General features: G+C 37.2%; 1 protein-coding gene across 4 annotated transcripts in view; it reads left to right on the top strand.

The window, feature by feature from the left end:
- Positions 1–19,944, top strand: part of SNX16 (sorting nexin 16) — a 34,151-nt gene that overhangs the window by 4,003 nt on the left and 10,204 nt on the right. For all 4 annotated transcript variants that reach the window (XM_055431584.2, XM_088844644.1, XM_055431585.2 and 1 more), the window contains 2 exons: positions 4,068–4,154; positions 11,776–11,924. In XM_055431584.2, the coding sequence (XP_055287559.1) occupies positions 4,068–4,154; positions 11,776–11,924 (236 nt within the window). The remainder of the gene's footprint in view (positions 1–4,067; positions 4,155–11,775; positions 11,925–19,944) is intronic.

Genomic DNA, 19,944 nt, shown 5'->3' with positions numbered 1-19,944 from the left:
GCTAAGTACTCTAGCTTTACTGTTCCTCTTCAGGGTTGTCTTGGCCCTTTGCATTGAGATTGTATTAAATCTGTCTAGGGAGAAATGACATATGTATAGTACTAAGTCTTTGAATCTACGAAACTAAACTATGTCCTTAAGTCTTCAACTTTTTTAAATAATATTTTGTAGTTTTCAAGGCGGAAGTCTTGCCTCTTTTGCTGAGATTTATTACTGGGTATGGATGTTGTTTCATATTCTTGACATCTTTTAATGTTTTCTGTTTGTTCATTGCTAATCTATTTTGCCCTCATTATATATTACATATTTATATATCCAATGACCTTGTTAAATCCACTCATAAGCTTGTTCTTTGAAACTATGTTTGTTCTTTCTCTTGAACTTTCTGGAAGTAATGATTTCATATTTACTTCAACATTGCATGTTGTATAGTTAATACTAGTATGGAAGGATCTTCTAGGAAAAAGAATATTGAAATTATGAAGAGGCAATTTTTAGAGTTAAAATATTGTAAGACATGATATGGATGGCAAATCTGCATGGATCTGACTTTTTTGTGAGTGATTTTTGGAAATTATAATAAATTGGTGGCTCATTTCTGTACAGTGACCTACCTTCTGTATGAAAGAATGAGCATTCACTGAGGTAATGTGTGTGAAAAGTTTGTATATAAAGTCTTTCAAGACAATACAGAGGAAGAAGTAAATGACATATATAAAATCAGTCATATTCACTCATTTATTAATTTAGGGTTTCTGGAGTACCTGTTATGTGCCAAGCCCTCTTCCAGGTAATAGTGGTACAGGAGCTCAGCTGAACGTGTGAAAGATAAGCAACTTTATTTTTAATGTTAGTTTGTCACATGGTGATAAGTGCTATAGAGAAGAATAAAAAAGGGGAAAGAAATAGTTTCCTGAAACCAGAGCTGCAATTTAAGTGGCACTGCCAGTCACGGCCTCACAGAAAAGATGCGCTGAGGGAATGACAGGGATGGGCAGGGGGACCTGGCGTGCTGCAGCCCGTGGGGTCACAGAGTCGGAAGCGACGAGCCACTGAACGCAAGAGAATGAGCCATGACGATACCCAGGACGCTGAGGGGGTGGGGGGCCTCCCAGACAGGTGGTGTAACGCCGAGGCCCTCATGGCTGACAGCAGGATAGTCAGTGGGGAGAGATGTAGGAACGGAGGTAACAGCAAGGGAATGTGACCCTCAGATCAGGTAGAGCACAGAATTTTTCATGAGGCCTTTAGAGTTTCCCCATTTTGAGCTGGGAATCTCATAAAGATTTTTAAAAGGGAAAATCAGATGATCTGACTTACGCTTTTTAAAGGCTCATTCTGGCTGCTGCATTGAGATAGATTTTGTGGGAGAAAAAAGGCAGGCAGGAGGTGGTTAGGTTCTTGCAGTAATCCATGGGAGGCGTAGTGGTGTGCACCAGCGGGGGAAGGGGGCCTAAGAAATTATCAATTCTGGAGATATCTTGAAGAGAGAGCCTTTGGATGGGGGAGATGGAGCAAGCAAAGATGATCCCAACGCTTCTCACGGAAACAATATGAAAAGTAAAGTTATCATTTAATGAAATGGCAGGTTTTGAGAGAAAGACCAGAATTTGTTTTTGCACGTGCTAGGTTTGAGACGTTTGTTAGACATCAAGTGGAGATGTCAATTAGTGATGGACAGGGAGGCCTGGCGTGCTGTAATTCATGGGGTCGCGGAGAGTTGGACACGACTGAGCGACTGAACTGAACTGAACTGAACATATGAGGGTGTACACATGTATATGTATTTTATTTCTTTCTATATATATATACACACATATATATATATTCAGTGTTCAGTTTAGTGGAGAGGTCTAAGCTAGAGTTACAAGCTTGATAGTCTTAGGTTTGTCAAATAATTTCACCTTGGTATATTTCTTTGAATTGATCTCTTAACCGGAGAAAGTTTAGGAAAAACTGGCAAGGTCTTATATAGAGAGAGAGTGTCTTTGAAAAGTGATTAAAAACAAAAAGTAACTGGGAGGGGTGGTAAGCAGGTTCCGGAAAGAGTCATGGGGTGGACTTCTTTGGTAATGTTTTGTATCTTCCTCTTGTTACTCGGCACATGGTGTGTTTACTCTGCAAATATCCATTAAGTGGTATACTGAAGTTTTTGTGCTTTTCCGTATGTATTTTATGATCAGTGTATGTGTCTGCATTTGTTTACTTAAAGCAGAGACCACATGAAACAAGCGTACAAAGGGTGGTATCCACTAAGTTTCAAATAAAGAGTAGAGATGGTAACTGCTGTTAGAATTTGGAGGAGGCAGTCATCAGCACTGCACATAGTTTTCATTGAAAGTATTCCTGAAACAAGCAGATAGGAGAGCTTCCTAGAAAAAATAAAGCAAATGTCTATCCTGTGTTTTTCCTAGAGAAAAAAAGGAGTGTTTAGAGACCACTGTGAAGGGTAGCAGTTAGAAAAGGGCTCATTTTTTTAAAACAGAAAAAATAAAGTTAATATGTTTTGTGTACAATTGAAGTAATTATCATATGAAGTTGACTTTTATCATGCATCAGTTATTCACAGTCAAAAGTATTAAAGTCAGTTTATCCCTGTTTGAATTAGTAACTTCCAAAAAGAATATTTACTTTTTATCCCCTGCATGACTATTTTACTTCAGGACTTTCTGGAGACTTTACAGGGTGTCCAAATAATCTTCATCCTCACCTTTATATGTTGCAAAGATAAATCATTTACTTTTTACTTGAAAACTAAAGAATCCAACCTAACCCTTGCTGATTCTCTCCCTTCAAAGCTGAAAAAGAAGTCTGTAAGGGAGAAGAATCAAATGGTAAGGATGACCAACAGTCTCTAACTGATAAATTGTCTCTTGATCATCTACTAGGATTATGAGTCATACTTGTAATTTAAAATTTCCTAGTTTTTAGTGTTAAAAAAATTAAAAAGAAACTGATGAAATTATATTTAGTAATGTATTTTGCTTAATATATTTAAAGTATGATCATTTCAACGTGTAACCAGTATATAATCTTCTTAATGAAGTGTTTTTACATCTTTTTTCATACTCTTTGAAATCTGGTTTATATTACACTCACAGCATGTGTCAAAGTCACATTTCAAGTATTCTATAGTCATTTGCAGCTAGAGTGCAGCTCTAGAACTACAATTGAAAGTTATTCACACCTTAACTTGAAGGAAAAATATTATTCATTTTAAGAGAGTTTCACTCATTCAGTAGATAGTTATTGAGTACATTTTGTGTGTCATGTATTTAGCTTAGCTCAAAACACTGTACCAAAAACTACCAGGAGGTGTTTCTCGGAGATTCTGTTGTAAATAGTATTTCCTCACAATAAATTCTAAAATTATCCTTAGGAAATATAGAATCTAGCTTTTTCTTAAGTACCTTTTAAAATACTGACTTGCTTCAACCAAATTTTGCTATTCAGTAGCCTAGAAAATTGTACATAATTACAGAAATGTAAACTTTCATCTAATACAGGTATTTTCTACCCTCTACTTCATCCTTGAAGATTAAAACATCTAATTTATTAGAAAACTTTGCTTGGCAGTTATTGAGCTTAAAAATTAAATTGACTGTGTAAGACAATAGTGGCTATTTTTCATATTAATTTTAGAATATATTAGCATAAAATATCAGAGAGGCAATGGCAACCCATTCCAGTACTCTTGCCTGGAGAATCCCAGGGACGGGGCAGCCTGGTGGGCTGCTGTCTATCAGGTCGCACAGAGTTGGACACGACTGAAGTAACTTAGCAGCAGCAGCATAAAATATATTTTAGAGGCTGATGAGTTTATTTATTATCAGTGTACTTCAGAAAAGCATTTTGCCTCAAATTTGTCAGTCCTGAGAAAAAAATCTTTGCTTTTGGTTCCTACATTTGATTGAACATTTGATGGCCTAAATAATTTCTGAATTTTTTAACATAATAATTGTTATCTTCTGGCTTGTCAAATAAAAGTTTTTAAATTATTTGGCTTAAATTTTAAAATATTTACAGAAATATATTTTAAAACTCTCTGTCTCTCACTCTCTCCATAGGTATATAAAATATTAGTAAAGAAGACCCCAGAAGAAAGCTGGGTGGTTTTTAGAAGATACACTGACTTCTCTAGGCTTAATGATAAAGTAAGTACTTTAATAAATATGAAACTGACTTTTCAGTTTGGAATTATCTGTTCCTGGAGTTCTACTGTTGTTACTTGTTTTTTCTCCTTTGTTAACGATTTGAGTCAAGTCGAATCTGGAGAATCCCATGGACGGAGAAGCCTGGTAGGCTACAGTCCACGGGGTCGCAAAGAGTCGGACATGACTGAGCGATGGAACAGAACTTTAATTTTAAGAGTCTGAACTCCCATCTCTACATATAACTTCCTTTTGTTGGAAACAAAAGTTATTTTTAATATTAAAAATGTGAAAACCTTAAAATTGGCAACAGAAAATAATTGATTATTTACATAATCTTATAACTTTGAAAAGATGTATGTGTATAAGCCCCCCAAAATCTTACGACTATAGAGGAATGAAGAAGAAAATTTAGCATATTATGGTTAGTTTTCTTTGCTGTATTATAAATTATCACAAATTTTGTGGCTTAAAACACACTTCTTCATTATTTAGAAACTTGGAGTGCTCAGCTGGGTTTGCTGCTTAGGGTCAGACAAGGTCAAAATCAAAATGTTGACTTCACCGGCCTCTTACCTGGAGGCTCTGGGAAAGAACCAGCTTTCAGTATCATTGTTAGCAGAGTTTGGTTTCTTGTGATTGTGAGACAAGGTCCCTGCTTCCTTGCTGGTTGTCAGCCAAAGGTTGTTCTTGATACTATTAGATACTTGATACCCATAGATACTATTCTTCGGCTCTTGCACATGACCCTTCCATCTTTAAAGTCAGCAAGGGCTGGTCAAGTTTTTCTTGTGCTAGAGTATCTCTGGCTTTCTCTTTTGTCACCAGCCAGGAAGAAGCTTTACCTTTATAGTGCTCGAGTGATAAGATTAGGCTCATGTAAATAGTTTTCCTGTCTTAAGGTCAACTCAATAGTAACCCTAATTACATGTACAGAATCTTTTTTGCTGTGTAACAAGGAAACACAGAGGCTCCACCAGGGGCAAAGGTCATGGGGCCATTTAGAATTCACATGTGCCCACTGCACATGTGAAACAAAGAAGATAATAATAAACCACAGTATATTAAGCACCCTTAAAAATAAGTAACAAGAAACACCCCAAAATAGAAAATTCAGCAAGTGGTATGAACAGTGTAATCCACAGAAGAAATATAAATGACCAATAAATTTGGAAACCATTTACTATCACGAGTTCTTCAAGAAAAGAAAATTAAGACACTGTTTTTCACCTGTTGGGCTTCCCTGGTGGCTCAGTGGTAAAGAATCCGCCTGCCATTGCAGCAGACATGGGTTCAGACCCTGGTCTGGGAGGATCCCATATGCCGTAGAGCGGCTGACCCGTGTACCACCACTGCTGAGCCTGTGCTCCACAGCCCAGGAACCATCGCTGCTGAAGCCACATGCTGCAGCTGCTGAAGACAGTGTGCCCTGGAGCCTGTGCTCCGCAACAGGAGAGGCCGCCCCAGCAAGAGGTTTGCACACTGCCAATGGAGAGCAGCCCCCGCTCTCTGCAACTAGAGGAAAGTCTGCACAGCCATGAAGATCCAGCACCACCAATAAATAAATTACAGTTAAAAAAAGAAAGAAAAACTATTTTAATTTTCACCTGTCAGGTTGACAGCCTATGAGTGGTATATCTATTGTTAGAAATATAAGTCTATAAGAGGACATCCTAAAGCTATGCATAATTTGACATGATAGTTACATTTCTGGGATTTATCCTATATGATAAATTATTGATATGGGCAGGATGTAGCCCTAAGGATACTTCTCATGATGTTTTATGTATTCTCTTTTTTCATTTTTGTTTTATTTTAAATAGTTAAAAATTAGAACCAACCTAAATTTCTAACACTAGGGAATTGATTTAAGTTCACTAAGAATTCAGTAGAGAAACAGCAGCAGAAGTGTTCACAGAGCTGGAGGAAAATCAGGTAGGACAGGTAGGGGTAACTGGTATTTAAGAAACCAAGAGAAAAAGCATTTTTCCAAAAGAAGCAAGCAGTTTATGATGCTTCAGAGAGGCCAAGTAAGATGACCTTGGACCACAGATTACTCCCTAATTTTGATAGATGTTGAGTAGAGGAAACTTTATTGGTCCTACTTTCCCACCTGCCATCTTCCCTCTCGCCTGCTTGGACTCTCAGAACTTCTCAAATTGGTATGTTCTTAAAATGTTTGGTGATGGGAAATTCCATTTATGTGACTTGGCAACCGCCGGGATGCCAAAAAGCTTCCACCATTCTTAAACCTCAGTTTCAATGACAAGGTAAAATATAAAATGCTAAACTATTTTATCCTTATTTCAGGTATTGTTAAGATGACTTATTGCAACATGTCAAAATACTTAATATTATTTCTAAGATATTTATATCATATATAAATTTTATTTTCTGTTCCTGAGTTCTTATTTTACATGGTTGATTTAAAAACCTGTAATTCTTTACTTCTGTTCATCTTTTTAAATGGTTAAAACACACAAGAAGACCAAAGTGATTCTTTAAGTTACCACGTATTTAAGTGGAATTCTTAGCTTTCTTATGAAATTGTTATAATTTTTGTTTATACAGACTCGTTTCTAACAGTTTCAGTTCAGAGCTATTTCGTCCTTTATGACTTTTGTTCTCCTCAGGACTCAACTATTATTTACTGTTTGCTTCCTTTCATCTCTCTAGAGTCGTCTTTATTGCCAAAATATTTCTTGCCTTAAGCAAGCTGGGATTTAGATTGCTCTTAAGCTTTTGAAAAAAGATGTTAACAGAAGTTTAATTTAAGTATTGTAAGTATCTCCTGATACTCTAAGTTGGGCACTTAAAATTAATAAGTGTATATGTCAGTCTTCTAGGTACCAGAAAGAGCTCCATCCATCACCTGATTTTACTGGCAAGAGTCAAAAATGTGTGTCAGACAGCAGCAGCCACACAGTTTAAATGGTAGTTATTATTTTTATAATTGTTAAACTAAAATCTTAGCATCTTTCATTTTGTAAAACCAATCATGAAATTTTTGTGTTCATCACTGTGCTAGGAATTTGGTATCATATAGAAACTATACAGATCTGATTCTAACTTTGAAGAGTTTACATTTTCTATTTTTCTATAGTAGTGAGGAAAAAAATAGCCAGTTGACAATGTGAAAATCATTTTAGTTAAAATAACACTATTTAGAAAGAGAAATTTTTTCTTCCTCTTTTTTTAATTTCCTGGGTTATAATCTGACTTCAGCTTCTCTAAGAGTTTTTAAGAGCCTCTTCTGAGAAAGTCAGAGGGCAAAGTCATGAGCAGGGTCTGGAACACACAGTTTCTCAGAGTTAAGGCATCTGGCAGAGTTGTAGAGCAAACTGGTGATGAATAGTTTGCAGAAATGTGGCCAGGAGAGTGGGGTTTTCTTTATTTTCTACTAGAAAACTCACTATTTTCTACTTCCAGTTTGCAGAAGTAGTTTAAAGCTGAGTAATTCTCTGAGGTAAAATGATTATTCTCAATTGGTTCCATCCAGCAGAGCATAGAGAGGAAGCAGAACCATTATCAACCCACTGTCAAGACAAGCAGAGCTCATATGAAAATCTGGGCTAAGCTCAACCAAGCATTCAGTCCTTCCATTAAAAAGAAATTCATGGTAATCTTCAACATGTCTGCCTCCTGGGTCACGCTGTCCTGAACTGTCCCAAACTGAGTGACATCGGGCAGTTATAAAGCTGCCTTTCACTGTCTTTCTGGGGTTTTTTCACGTTTTCCACTGTTGGGTTTTGTTTCCTTTGTGTCCCGTCTTCTTCCTTGGATCACGGTCTCCTCTTGGCAGAACTAACCCTTCAGTGGCTTCTTGAGGAAGACCACATGGGAAGTGGTGTCCTTCAGACCCTACATGTCTAAAATGCTCACTGCGTTTTCACACTTGGTTGAAATGTGGGCTGGGTATAGAATTCTAGGTTGGAAAGTGTTATTTCAGAATTTTGAAGACATTAAGCTATTTTGTCTTGTTCTTAGTGTGGCATGTTGCCTTTGAGAAGTCCAAAGCTGTTCTTGCTCCTGATCACTTGCATGTCACCTGTTTGTTTCTTCTTTAGAAGTTTTTTGAATCTTCTCTGTGTAATTAATCTGAAATTAACAGTGACTTTTTTTGCCAACTTCTAAATTTATTTTTTAATTGAAGGAAAATTGCTTTACAGAATTGTGTTGGTTTCTGCCAAACATCAACATGAGTAGCCAGTGGGAATTTGCTGTATGACTCAGGGAACTCAAACCAGGGCTCTCTAACAACCTGTAGCGTGGGGTGGGGAGGGAGGTGGGAGGGAGGTTCAAGAGGAAGGGGACACATGATGACTTTTTGTAGTTCCTTGTATTAACTTAGACACTCTGTAGGCAGTCCATGTCTTTCAGTTCAGAGAAGTGTTTTTGAATTGCTGTATTAATGGATTCCTCCCTTCTATGTTCTGTCTGTCACCTGTTTTGTAAAACAGACCTTTGGGCTGGTTCCATATGGTTCTGGATCTTTTCCTCCCCCTGTTTACTTTTGGTGTTGTTGCTGTTTTGAAGGCAATTTTCCTTTTCTCCTTCTAAGACCGTCTTTTCTCTGAATGTCCTTTCTTTTGGTCATCTTATTCTTATTTCTTAATGTAGTATCTTAATCCATTGACTGTATTAGTGATTGTATTTTTATTCATACTTTTTCCTCGTGTTGTCTCTTTTTCTTCTTGTGATATTTGCCTTTGTCTTCCACGTTAAGTACTAGTATGTGATAATCCTTGGTTGTCTGCTCATGATTAAAAGTTGGGTGCTAATAGCTGGTTGGACGGAGAAGGCAACGGCAACCCACTCCAGTGTTCTTGCCTGGAGAATCCCAGGGACGGGGGAGCCTGGTGAGCTGCCGTCTATGGGGTCACACAGAGTCGGACACGACTGAAGTGACTTAGCAGCAGCAGTAGCTGGTTGGAATCTCCTACTTCATGGGAGAGTCTTGTATTGACTTCAGGATTCACTGAAGGGAATAAAGGGAAAGGTGGGCTTTTGCAGGAGAACTTCTGATTTCAGGATCTTAGAGTCACTCTTGTTGAGCTGATCAGACTCTCCAAAGGTGTTTTCCAGTCTCCTACCTTGTGCTGCCAGTTTGTCAGCAGCTTGAGGTCTCTGTAACTATAAACTCGGAATAAATTTTCTACACCTCAGGTTTCTTGGCTCTCCTGAGTCAATTGCTGCTCTCCTCGATGCTTTTTAGTTTCTAATACGTTGTTTTAAGTTTTTTTCTCTTTACCATAATTTTCGCAGAACTCAGAAAGATAAAATTAGATGAATGTGCTCAGTTCTCCATCTTAATCCCACAGCATGTGTGTCATTTTTTTAAAGGCTTTTTTATAGAAATAGCAAATGCCTATTTTGATGTCATTTCACAGGAAATCTATTAATGTTTAATGAAATATAAAAGCTACCATTTATTAGTTATTTTAAGCTAATGTATGGTTCTCAAATTGTACTTTGTTCAAAATAAAGTTATTGGATAAGCACTTATGAACACTTTGTGAAGGCCTAATTATGGAACAACTCACTCTTTTCTGAGGATTATTTTTTAAGGGGAAAAAAGAAATCTAACCATGCATGTGGACATATGTTACGTTTAAATTTTAAAGGTTAAAATTAATATTTAAAAAAAGACTATTTTTATTTCATCCTTACAGCTTTTATTACTTTCAAACAGTAAACAATCAGACTCCAAGGCCAAAAATATTTACATCTTGAAATCAAATCAGAATTTTCAGTATAGAAATGTTGGCAGAATGTCTTATATTTTTATTTAGCTTTTTGCCCTGCGAATTTCTCTCCTTTGCTAGTCTTTTCTTACGTTGTAATATTTTATATTGTATTTAAGTAGAGAAATGTGAATGTACGTGGTTGCTTTTCATTCATCCATGTATTGAACATAGATTGTTGACTATTTGTAATGTAGCAGGCATTATGTTAGGCATTGAGGGTGCAACTGTGTGTAAAATGGTTCTCAATCTTAGCTGCACTTTGCACTTCCCTGGAAAGCTTTTTAAAATTACGATGCCCAGGCCATATCCCAACCAGTTAAAATCCAAATATGTCAGAGGTAGGACACAGTCATTAATATAAATCCTGATTAATCATCTTCAGACAAAAGGGAGCTCTTCTACAGTGGAGCACTCTCAGAATCTCTGTGAATTCCTACTCAGAAGTTACTTGGGTGATTCCAATATGCAGCCAACATTTAGAATGAGTGGTCTGGTAGAAGAGTTCAAAATTAAATAAACATTACTTAATTTGCCTCATGATAAATATCATTTAAAAAATAAGTGAAGGATTTGATAATGTGTGGCAGATTGTGTTTTCCAAAAATGCCTGCAGCAGCATTCTCAGTCCCATATGCTTTGCCGGAATCTTGCCACTTACCATCAAGGGGTAGAATCTTATTTCCTCTCCACCTCGAACATGGGTGAGCTTATGACTGATCTAACTAATTGAGGACAGTGGAACTGACGCTGTGTGAATGAGGCTAGATCATAAGAAGTATCCAGCTCCATCCTGGCTTTCCCTCTTGGGATGCTTCCTCTCTGAAACCCAGATAAGAAAGTCCATGATACATGGAGAATCCACGTCAGGCTTGTGATTGACAGCCCCAGCTAACGTCTCAGCCAGCAAACAGCCTATTCCCATATAAATACATGGGAGTGAACTTCAGATGCTTCTCAACCTCAGGTGTCCAGCTGAAGTTCTACTTCATTGTGAAACAATCCATCCTCACCCTGCCCTGTAGGAATTGCCAGCCCACAGAGTCCATGGCCTAATAAATGGTTATTTTATGCCACTGAATTTTGAGGTACCTTGTTATCCAGTTATATTAATATAGTCAGTTAATCAGAGTGTATAAAGGGAAATCTCACCCAGCTTAGAAGGTGGAAAAGCCTTCCCTAAGAAAGTAAAATGTAAGCCAGATATTCAGAATGGATTATAAGCCAAAATGTAAAAGTTAAAACTATGAACATCTGGAAAAAACATGGAAGAAAATTTTTACAGCCCTGGAGTGAGCAAAAATTTCTTAGATAGTATCTAAAATAGCATAAACCAGAAAAGGGAAAAAAAAAAGGATGAGTTAGGAAACAGTAAAGATTTTTAAATGTACACTGTTAAGAATAACATGAAAAGTCAAAACATAGTTTGGGAGAATATGTTCATCATACCCTTGTATCTAGACTATATAAAGAACTCTGACAACTTAATCCAAAGACAAGTACCCAGTTTTTTGAAAAGCAGAGGGTTCAGCAGATTTGAATAGATCCAAGCACATGAGAAGATACTTGACACCATTTGTCAACAGAGGTATGCAAATTAAAGCCACAGTAAACTACTACTACACGCCTAGTAGGACGGCTAACATTAAAAAGATGGACAATACCAAGTGTTAGCAGGGACAAGGAGCAACTGTAACTCCTGTGCATACACAGCTGGTAGAAATCAAAGTAAAGCAGTCAAGGCATAAAAGGCATATCTGAAATTAAATCGTTTATTGTAAGCTTGTTTTGTGAATAGCTTCATAGAGTCAACAGGTTAGATTTTGTAGGATTCAAGTGATTTAGTTGAACATTGTGTTTTCTTTTTTCTTCTTTTTCAGTTAAAAGAGATGTTTCCAGGCTTTCGATTAGCCCTTCCACCAAAACGCTGGTTTAGAGATAATTACAATGTGGACTTTTTAGAAGATAGGCAATTAGGATTACAAGCATTTCTTCAGAATTTAGTAGCTCACAAGGACATTGCTAACTGGTATGTAACAAATTGAATAAGAGTTATAAATGCATTCCGATAACTGGTTTAAACTAGAGAATGAATCTAGCACCATATTTATTCAAGCACAAAAAATATAAGGTAGGAGTATAATTACCTATCTTGTCTAAAAGCAGTAACTGATTTTCTTGGCTTTTTTCAGTAGGGACTTGTTTGGTATTTGACTTATATTAACACTTCTAAAAAGTCTAGCAAAGTTAGACTTTCTTTGCCATATAGTTAAACCACCCACTGAGCTGTAAACTTGATTTCAGCATTTTAGTATAACTTAAAACAGTAGCTAACATATTGGTAGATTTTTGGTAAATTTAACACTATATAATTTTGACAATATTTTTAATTCTCCAAAGTAATATAAAAATCGTGAAATCAGGTTAATTTATACAGAGAGTGAAGTAAAAATACCAGAAACTATTAGAGAAAGAAAGGATCTATATCCTTTCTTTATTTTTTGTATCTGAATATATTTACAAGAAAATTGCTATATGATCTGATTGCATCTGGGTATCTAATCTTGGAACTTACATTATCAGATAAATTAGAACCATTTTGAAAAAAATTAGAGAGCATTTGTAGCTTCCCAGGTGCCTCAGTAGTAAAGAATCCACCTGCCAGTACATGAGACAGGGGCTGGATCTCTGGGTTAGGAAGATCTCCTGGAGGAGGAGATGGCACCCCACTGCAGCATTCTTGCTGGAGAATCCCGTGGACAGAGGAGCCTGGCGAGCTGCAGCCCATGGGGTCGCCAAGACTCAGACGCGACTGCGTGACTAAACAACAGCAGAGCATTTACAGAGCAGCAACAGCATGTTGTGTAGAGGCCTACTTTTGCAATGACCTTTAGCAGTTTCTGAAGGGAAAACGAAACCACTCTCACTTTCTTCACCCTTTTTTCTTAGTCTGTCTTTTGCTTATGTCACCTTGTATTACACACGACACACGTACTATACACCCACGTCTTGCTTCTTCACTGTGCTGAACCCAGTGGCTGCTTGAGGTCTCTGCCACCCTTCTCACTTTCATCTAATAAGGCAGCTACAGGGCAGACCCTCCTCCCGCTTCTAGACTCACTGCTGCTCTTGCCTCCTTGCCATCTCCCTCAGACGTCTCATTGTGACCTCAAAGCTAGGAGAGGCTTCACAGCTCATTCTCTCACTTTCCCCCAATATTCAGCTCATTGTCTACCCAAAACCCAGTCATCTGGACACATCCCTGCCTTTATACTTTAAATACTACTTGAATCTGTCTGCTTTTCTCCATCCTGCCATTGCCACTGTAGTCTAAGCGGTTGCCTCTAACTTAAATCTCTCCTTCCCACCACTGTCCCCTCGTCCACTCTTGTTTCTGTAGCCCATTGGAGCCACAGTGACCTTCTGTAATGCAATTTAAGTCATCCTTTCTGGGTCCTGACTACATGTCTGTCTTTCCAACTTAATCTTTCATTATTCCTCCCTGCCCCCATTCTCTACATCAGCCATAACTGGTCTTGTACTTTTTCAGTCACCTGTTCCTTTTTTAATATGCTGTTCCAAAGAAAGGCACTTCACACTACTGCCCTTGCTCCCCCAGCCCCAGCCTAGATGACTCCTTCAGGCTTCAAGCAGCCTTCACCTCCTTAGGTTGGTCTCCTGACTAGCCCCTCATCCATCACCACCCCAAAAATTAGGTCAAGTCTTTCTCACAGTGTCTTCTCTGCTGGTTCTGAAAGTCAGTTCCTAATGCCTTAAGATACCCATTACATGTAACTAACTTCTCTCTAGGATGATACTAGCCGTATACCATCAGTCTTAAGAGAACTGAGAAAATAGTCACTCATCTCATTGGCAGTAGGATTTAATCCTCATGTGGAGTCCCAGCCAAAAAAGGCTGGTGGGAACTTTAGTAGCCTTTCAGTTTGTAACTGTTTCTGGGATGATTTGATTGTGTTCTCCCACCAGTCTGAAAGGTCCATACACAGGAGTAGGTTATGTGGCTCTTTCACCCACCATTCAGTGTGCAGGGCGTATTAACATAATGCAACAGTCCATGTCAGAAAGTCCTTGTTGAATGAATGGCAGAACTGTTGATAGTTGTTACTATACTGTTTATAAGAAAAAGAGGGTGAAAGAAATATGATCAAACTTAGCAATTGTGTGTTCTTGTCTAGGTGGTGGGAAGATGGATACTTCTTATTTGTCTGTATTTTTTTTTGTATCTCTCCAAAGGGGGGGAAAAAATTAGTGTTAATTCAGATATACAAAGCAGGAATAAAAGCCAACAAACTCTAAAATCACAGAGAAAACCTTGAAGAAAATATATTTTATACGATACCATAAAAGACTTTTATCTCTAAGAAATCAACAAATCCTATCCCTTTTCTCTTACTCCTTATTCAGTAAACCTTTATATATTTGTATTGAAAATATGGCAAATTAAAATTGAATTTATTCTATGATTACGTCTTTTTATTTAATGAAATATTAAGTATGAACCACATTGATAAACTCATGATTTATTGATTTTTTTTAAACATTAAAAGTGTATCTTAGTAGTAGTGAAGTGAAGTTGCTCAGTCGTGTCCAACTCTTTGCAACACCATGGACTACAGCCACCAGGCTCCTCTGTCCATGGGATTCTCCAGGCAAGAATCCTGGAGTGGGTTGCCATTTCCTTCTCCAGGGGATCTTCCCAACCCAGGGATGGAACCTGGGTCTTTTGCATCACAGGCAGATGCTTTACCCTCTGAGCCACCAGGGAAGCCCAAAGTGTATCTTAGTTGAACTGTATCTTTTTTTTAATTATTGGTACTAGATCTCTGTAGAGTAAACATTCAAGATCCTGTTTCTAAAACAGTTTCTAAAACTGTCCTTAGAACAGTGATAGTGGTCTTGTTCAGTTCACAGACAGATGTTTTCAGGAAAAGAAAGATTTCTTGGTCAAGTAAGTTGGGGAAAGGTTTCATCTGACGTTCCTAGAATATTAAAGGTTCTAAAGTCTTGCACAAAAACCTGTAGTGTGCCTCACGCTTACTTGCCTATGTATTTTTGTCATATATCTCAGATACTGAAGGAATTTGGTAAGATGACTTAAATAGAGCTCTAAATAATGTATGTGGTGTTGTTGTTCAGTCGCTAATTCATGTCCAACTCTTTGCGACCCCGTGGAAGTAAGATAAGCCTAGAAACCTTATGTTTGTTCTAGGGTACTGTCTTTTTCGTGAGTGATGAGTAGCATTTTTTATTTCACATTTTAAGCAGTTTCTTTATTAGTATTTAAAACATGATTTGGCAGAGGGAAGAGTTATTAATCTATATCTTAAGAATTTGTCCCTTTTCGTACTAAGAAGGGTATAACAAATTGAGGATCTATTTACTAATCTTAATTCGTTTGAACACATTAGGCTTCTCTTCTAAAAAAATAAGGGAGATTATAAAATTCTACTTGACATGATACAGATGGTAAAAGTAAAAGGAATTCAGAGAACGGAAAAATCAGTCCTGTTTGCAGTGAACCAAACAACACTGCATGTAGGGGGTGGGGTTTGAGAACCATGAGTGATAGATTAAGATTACAGGCCCGTCTATGAATTTCTTCTAAGGGAGGAAAGGGGACAGACTGAATCCCAACTCTTTATAAAAACATGAAATTGCATATTTAAGAATCGCTATTTAAAGTGTCAGTTAGTTTACATTACCTATTGGTACGCCTGTTAGCATCCTGTTACAGTTAAAGTTACTGTCTTTATATGGCCAAATAATTGTTTGATATTACTTCTTTATGCAGTTCTTTGACTTTGCTTTTTGATTCCTTAGCACCTCACAATGCAGTTGAGATCCAGGGGATATTAAGAATTGTTGGTTTAAGTGTTTTAAGAGAATATTATTTTCGGGTGCATTTAGAGAATACAAAATAAAACAAAAATGTTAGTATTTTCATAATAAAATTTCTTACTGGTTTTGTTCAATAAATGTTTATTTAGGTCTTTTACAGTATATAAGGTATTGCAGCTACACAAAGGTTCATTAGATGCTAATCCTTTATTGAAGAAAGCTAAATAGGAAGAAGACACACCAAAAAACTAAAAGTTGGATATCTGTCTTTTTCAGAAGGGGAAGAAAAGAGAAAACTTTTAACTGGAGGAGTTAGAGGAGGCTTCCTAGACGGTGGTATTTAAGCTGGGTTTTAAAGAATTACTGATATTTGAACTGACAGAAAGTAAAGAAGGACTTTCCAAATGAGAAGGAATATTACATCAAAAGGCAGAAGCAAGCAGGCACAGTCCTGTACCCAAAACAGCATCTAACTTAGCTTGTCAAATGTGTAAAGACAGATGAAGGGGGAAGGGCTCTCGTAGCTGTACAGTTAAAATATAGTTATTGTTTTATCCTGGCTTCTGCTATTTTGAAATAATTACATCATGTAATTAGCACAGCAAATATCTTACTACTCCATGTTTTCAGAATTACTACATATATATCCTGATTTACCAGATTTTTCTTCTTAATGCTTTAAAATGCAAGGGTTAAAATTATACATATTTTCCTTATATTACCATTCGTCTGTAAGGGGATCAATGCCAGAATTCAGTGTTTTAAATTCTACATCTATTTTAAAAGAAAAAAAGTCCAGATATATCTGGATTAATGGAAGCTCATGATTTAAAAAAAAATACTATCCAAACATTTAACATGAGGAATCAATTGGAAGAAATGAGAATACCCTTTGAAAAGAAAACTTACTTGGAGAGACATGATAACCATATTCAAGTGTTTGAAAGCTTGTGATGGGGAAAAGAATTAATCAAATGAGGACTTCCCTGGTGGCTCAGTGGTAAAGAATCCTCCTGCCAATGCAAGAGACATGGGTTTGATTCCTGATCCGGTAAGATTCCACACGCCTCAGGCCGACTAAGTCCAGGCCCTGCAGCTGTGGAGCCTGTGCCCTGGAGCCTGGGAGCTGCAACTGCTGAAGCCCACCTGCCCCAGAGCCAGTGCTCCACAAGAGAGATCCCAGCACCCAGAGTAGCCCCTACTCTCCACAGCTAAATACCACACAGCAGTGAAGACCAGGCACGGATAAAAATAAATAAATAAACATTCCAAAAGAATTAATCAAATGACAGTTAGCTCTAAAGCCAGGCTTCTCCACTGTCAGGCACATCACGTTCAAACGCACATTCTGAGTTAGCAAGGTCTGGAGTGGAGATGCAGCATTTCCAACTGGTTTCTCGGTGATGCCGATGCCGCTGGCCTAGGACCTCATTTTGAATAGCAAGACTAACATGTAAAACTCAGAATAAATGAGAATTTAGAAGAAGCCCCCCTAAACTCAGATAAAAAAGTTACATTTCCTTTCAAACTGTCTGGTATAGAAATGTGTTCTGCCTTTTGAGTAAGTGTGTTTACCTTAAATATTAGAAGAGACTAGGCTAGGTAACTACCAGTGATATTAAAGAGGGGATTATTACATGGGATATATTGAATTAATGACTTCTTAGGGGTCTCTTCTAGTTGTAAAAGTCAATAAATCTATAATTTTTTAGCAAGAATATGTAAAGAAACTTTTTATACATTTTCATATCATCTCATGTGTCTAAGTTGTTTTTATATGTGAAGAAGACTGTCAAGAGGGGTTGAGTTAGCCTTAGTATTTTTATAAAATGAAAGAATTCAGTTATATAAGCAATAGCTTATATAATGCCAGCTCATGAGAATGAACACATCATTGCTAAGGTTGGTTGGATGATCTTTACACAAAATATTAGTCCATTTAATTATGGACAGTTTTCTTTTTAATGCAGTAAAGCTAAATATGTTGTATTCAGATACATGTAAACTCTTACCTAATTGGGTCTCAAAGATCTTATGAAAAATTCAGTTTTCTGAGCTTGGTAGTGAAATAATTTTAAGCAATTACTTAACTGATTTTAACCAATGTCTCCAATTAGAAAATGAAGTAATTAGACTAAATGTTCTCTAAAAATATCCCCTTTTAGCTCAGTTTCTTATTCTTTTTGTTGTGCTTCTTTATAAATCTTGAAGTCTTACCATCAGAAGCAACCAGATTCTAACCTTCTTTAACTCTTAAGACTTTCGGTCTTACATTTTGCTGTCTAAGCTTACTTTCTCATGAAAGTAGGAATATCTGTTGAAAACTAAGATCCATCTCAAATTTGAGAGTTCTGCTGTCTTATTTATCTACAACAGTAGACAGAAGTTTGTTCTGATGCTCTTAACAGTTTCATTACTTTTTTTTTTCTAATTGCATAGCTCTTACAAATAAATTCATTATTTTTGAACACTGACTCTGTGCTGTGCTAATTGGTTCAGATTCTGTACGGTCCTGGAACTTGTCCCATCTACTTTTTGGTGAAGCAGAAGACTGCTTGGTTAAACAGATAATACTAATAAGACCGTGTAGACGTCCTGTGAAAGGGGTCTCTGCAAGGCGGTATGGTAACGCATGTAAGAGCACTGAACCTGGCCGAGTGCAGAGGAGCGGGCGGGCCAGGGTAACAGCGGCAGGCGTGAAACGGCACGATAGACGTGAGGGTGTACTATTTCTGAAGTGTCCAGTAAGGAATGCAGTTAAGGTTTGAATGTACGCAGGCACTTTATGCCAACACCAAGACCTCAGCCTTCTTCCCTCTTGTTAGAGGACGCAGAGATGGGTTTTAAGGTGGGTTTGACATAAAACATTTGTTCCGGAAGCATTTCGTGTTAGAAGGAATAAAGCTGAAGGTCGGGACACAAGTGAGCTAAAAGTAACCAGGGGAGACATAATCAAGGTGTAAACCAGGCCCACACGTCCGCCACAGGAACGGAGGCTGAGCCCTTCAGCTTCACGCCCACCAGCCCCGCTCCTGCACTGCGACCCTCACTGCCACCGGCCTTGAGTCCCCGTACTCAACGCTATAGTTAATGTCAAATTTTGTTTTTACTTTTTACTAGTTGAGAGTACCGAAGAGAAGTAGTAACTGATAAAACATTTCTATCTGAAATCCCTCATTAATTTTTTCATGCAGCGACTTTTTGTGCTTAATTTGGTTTTGACAGAATTAGTGTCTAGTATTTTAGTACGTTTTTTACTTAGCTCTTTATTGACCTTTTAATGAATTGTAGGCATTAGTTTTAGCTTTTTTTAAATATAAATTTTAAGATAAAGAGCACATTTAGCTTTAAATTACTGGTCTGTTAGAAAACTGGGATGTAAACAAATACATACCCATGAAAGAAAAAAAGATATATTATTAAATACAAGGTGAAGATTCACTGTGTGAGATGGGTTTTTAAGGAGTTTGAAAATTACAGTGAAACTCTTCTAAAGGAAACTTTCAGGAGACTCAAAGGAAGAGTCTAAGTTACAGCGCAAATTTCCTCTGATAAAAACTGATGAAGGATACCATCTCTGATTTCCTTATCGTTGGGCACGATAAGTCAACAATTGATCACAATTTTAAAATAGGGATTTCCCAACCACTCTAAAAAGTTAACTCTAGGTACCAAAGAGAGCAGAAAGGTGGTCTTTTCTTACCTTTCAATTCCAGATTATTGGATTTTCTCTTAGGTTTCTCCCCTATCCTGATATTTTTCTTACCTTTATTATCATGACCAAATGAAAAGTATTAAGCATTGAAGAGAGATTAGGGGTTATATTGAACTTACCAGTGAACAAGTAAATAAAGAGTAAAACTTTTTTAAAAGAATGACTTCTATTTAATCCATAGGTCGTTTAATAATATAGACTCTTTCGTACTTACACTTTATTTGAATTTACTTGATTTGTTTATAAATCATACCTTGATAATATATAAGAAATCACTGAGCAGGCCATGGCACATACAGGCAATCAAATATTTATCATATCTAAGTAAAGTTCTCTAGTCAGTGATTCTCAAGAAGGGGTAAGAGCTAGATTTTCTAGACAGGAAAAAAGAGTATCAGAATTTTTGATAAAGCAATTGTTTTCTCAAACACTACTCTCTGTCAGACATTCTTGTCTGCCCCTTTTCTTGGATAAG

Source organism: Moschus berezovskii, chromosome 16 (genome assembly GCF_049115385.1).
Source record: "Moschus berezovskii isolate FMDL1 chromosome 16, NW_MosBer_1.0, whole genome shotgun sequence".
Taxonomy (NCBI): Eukaryota; Metazoa; Chordata; class Mammalia; order Artiodactyla; family Moschidae; genus Moschus; species Moschus berezovskii.
Note: the sequence above shows the minus strand (reverse complement) of the source record. Positions and strands in the feature narration are given on the sequence as shown.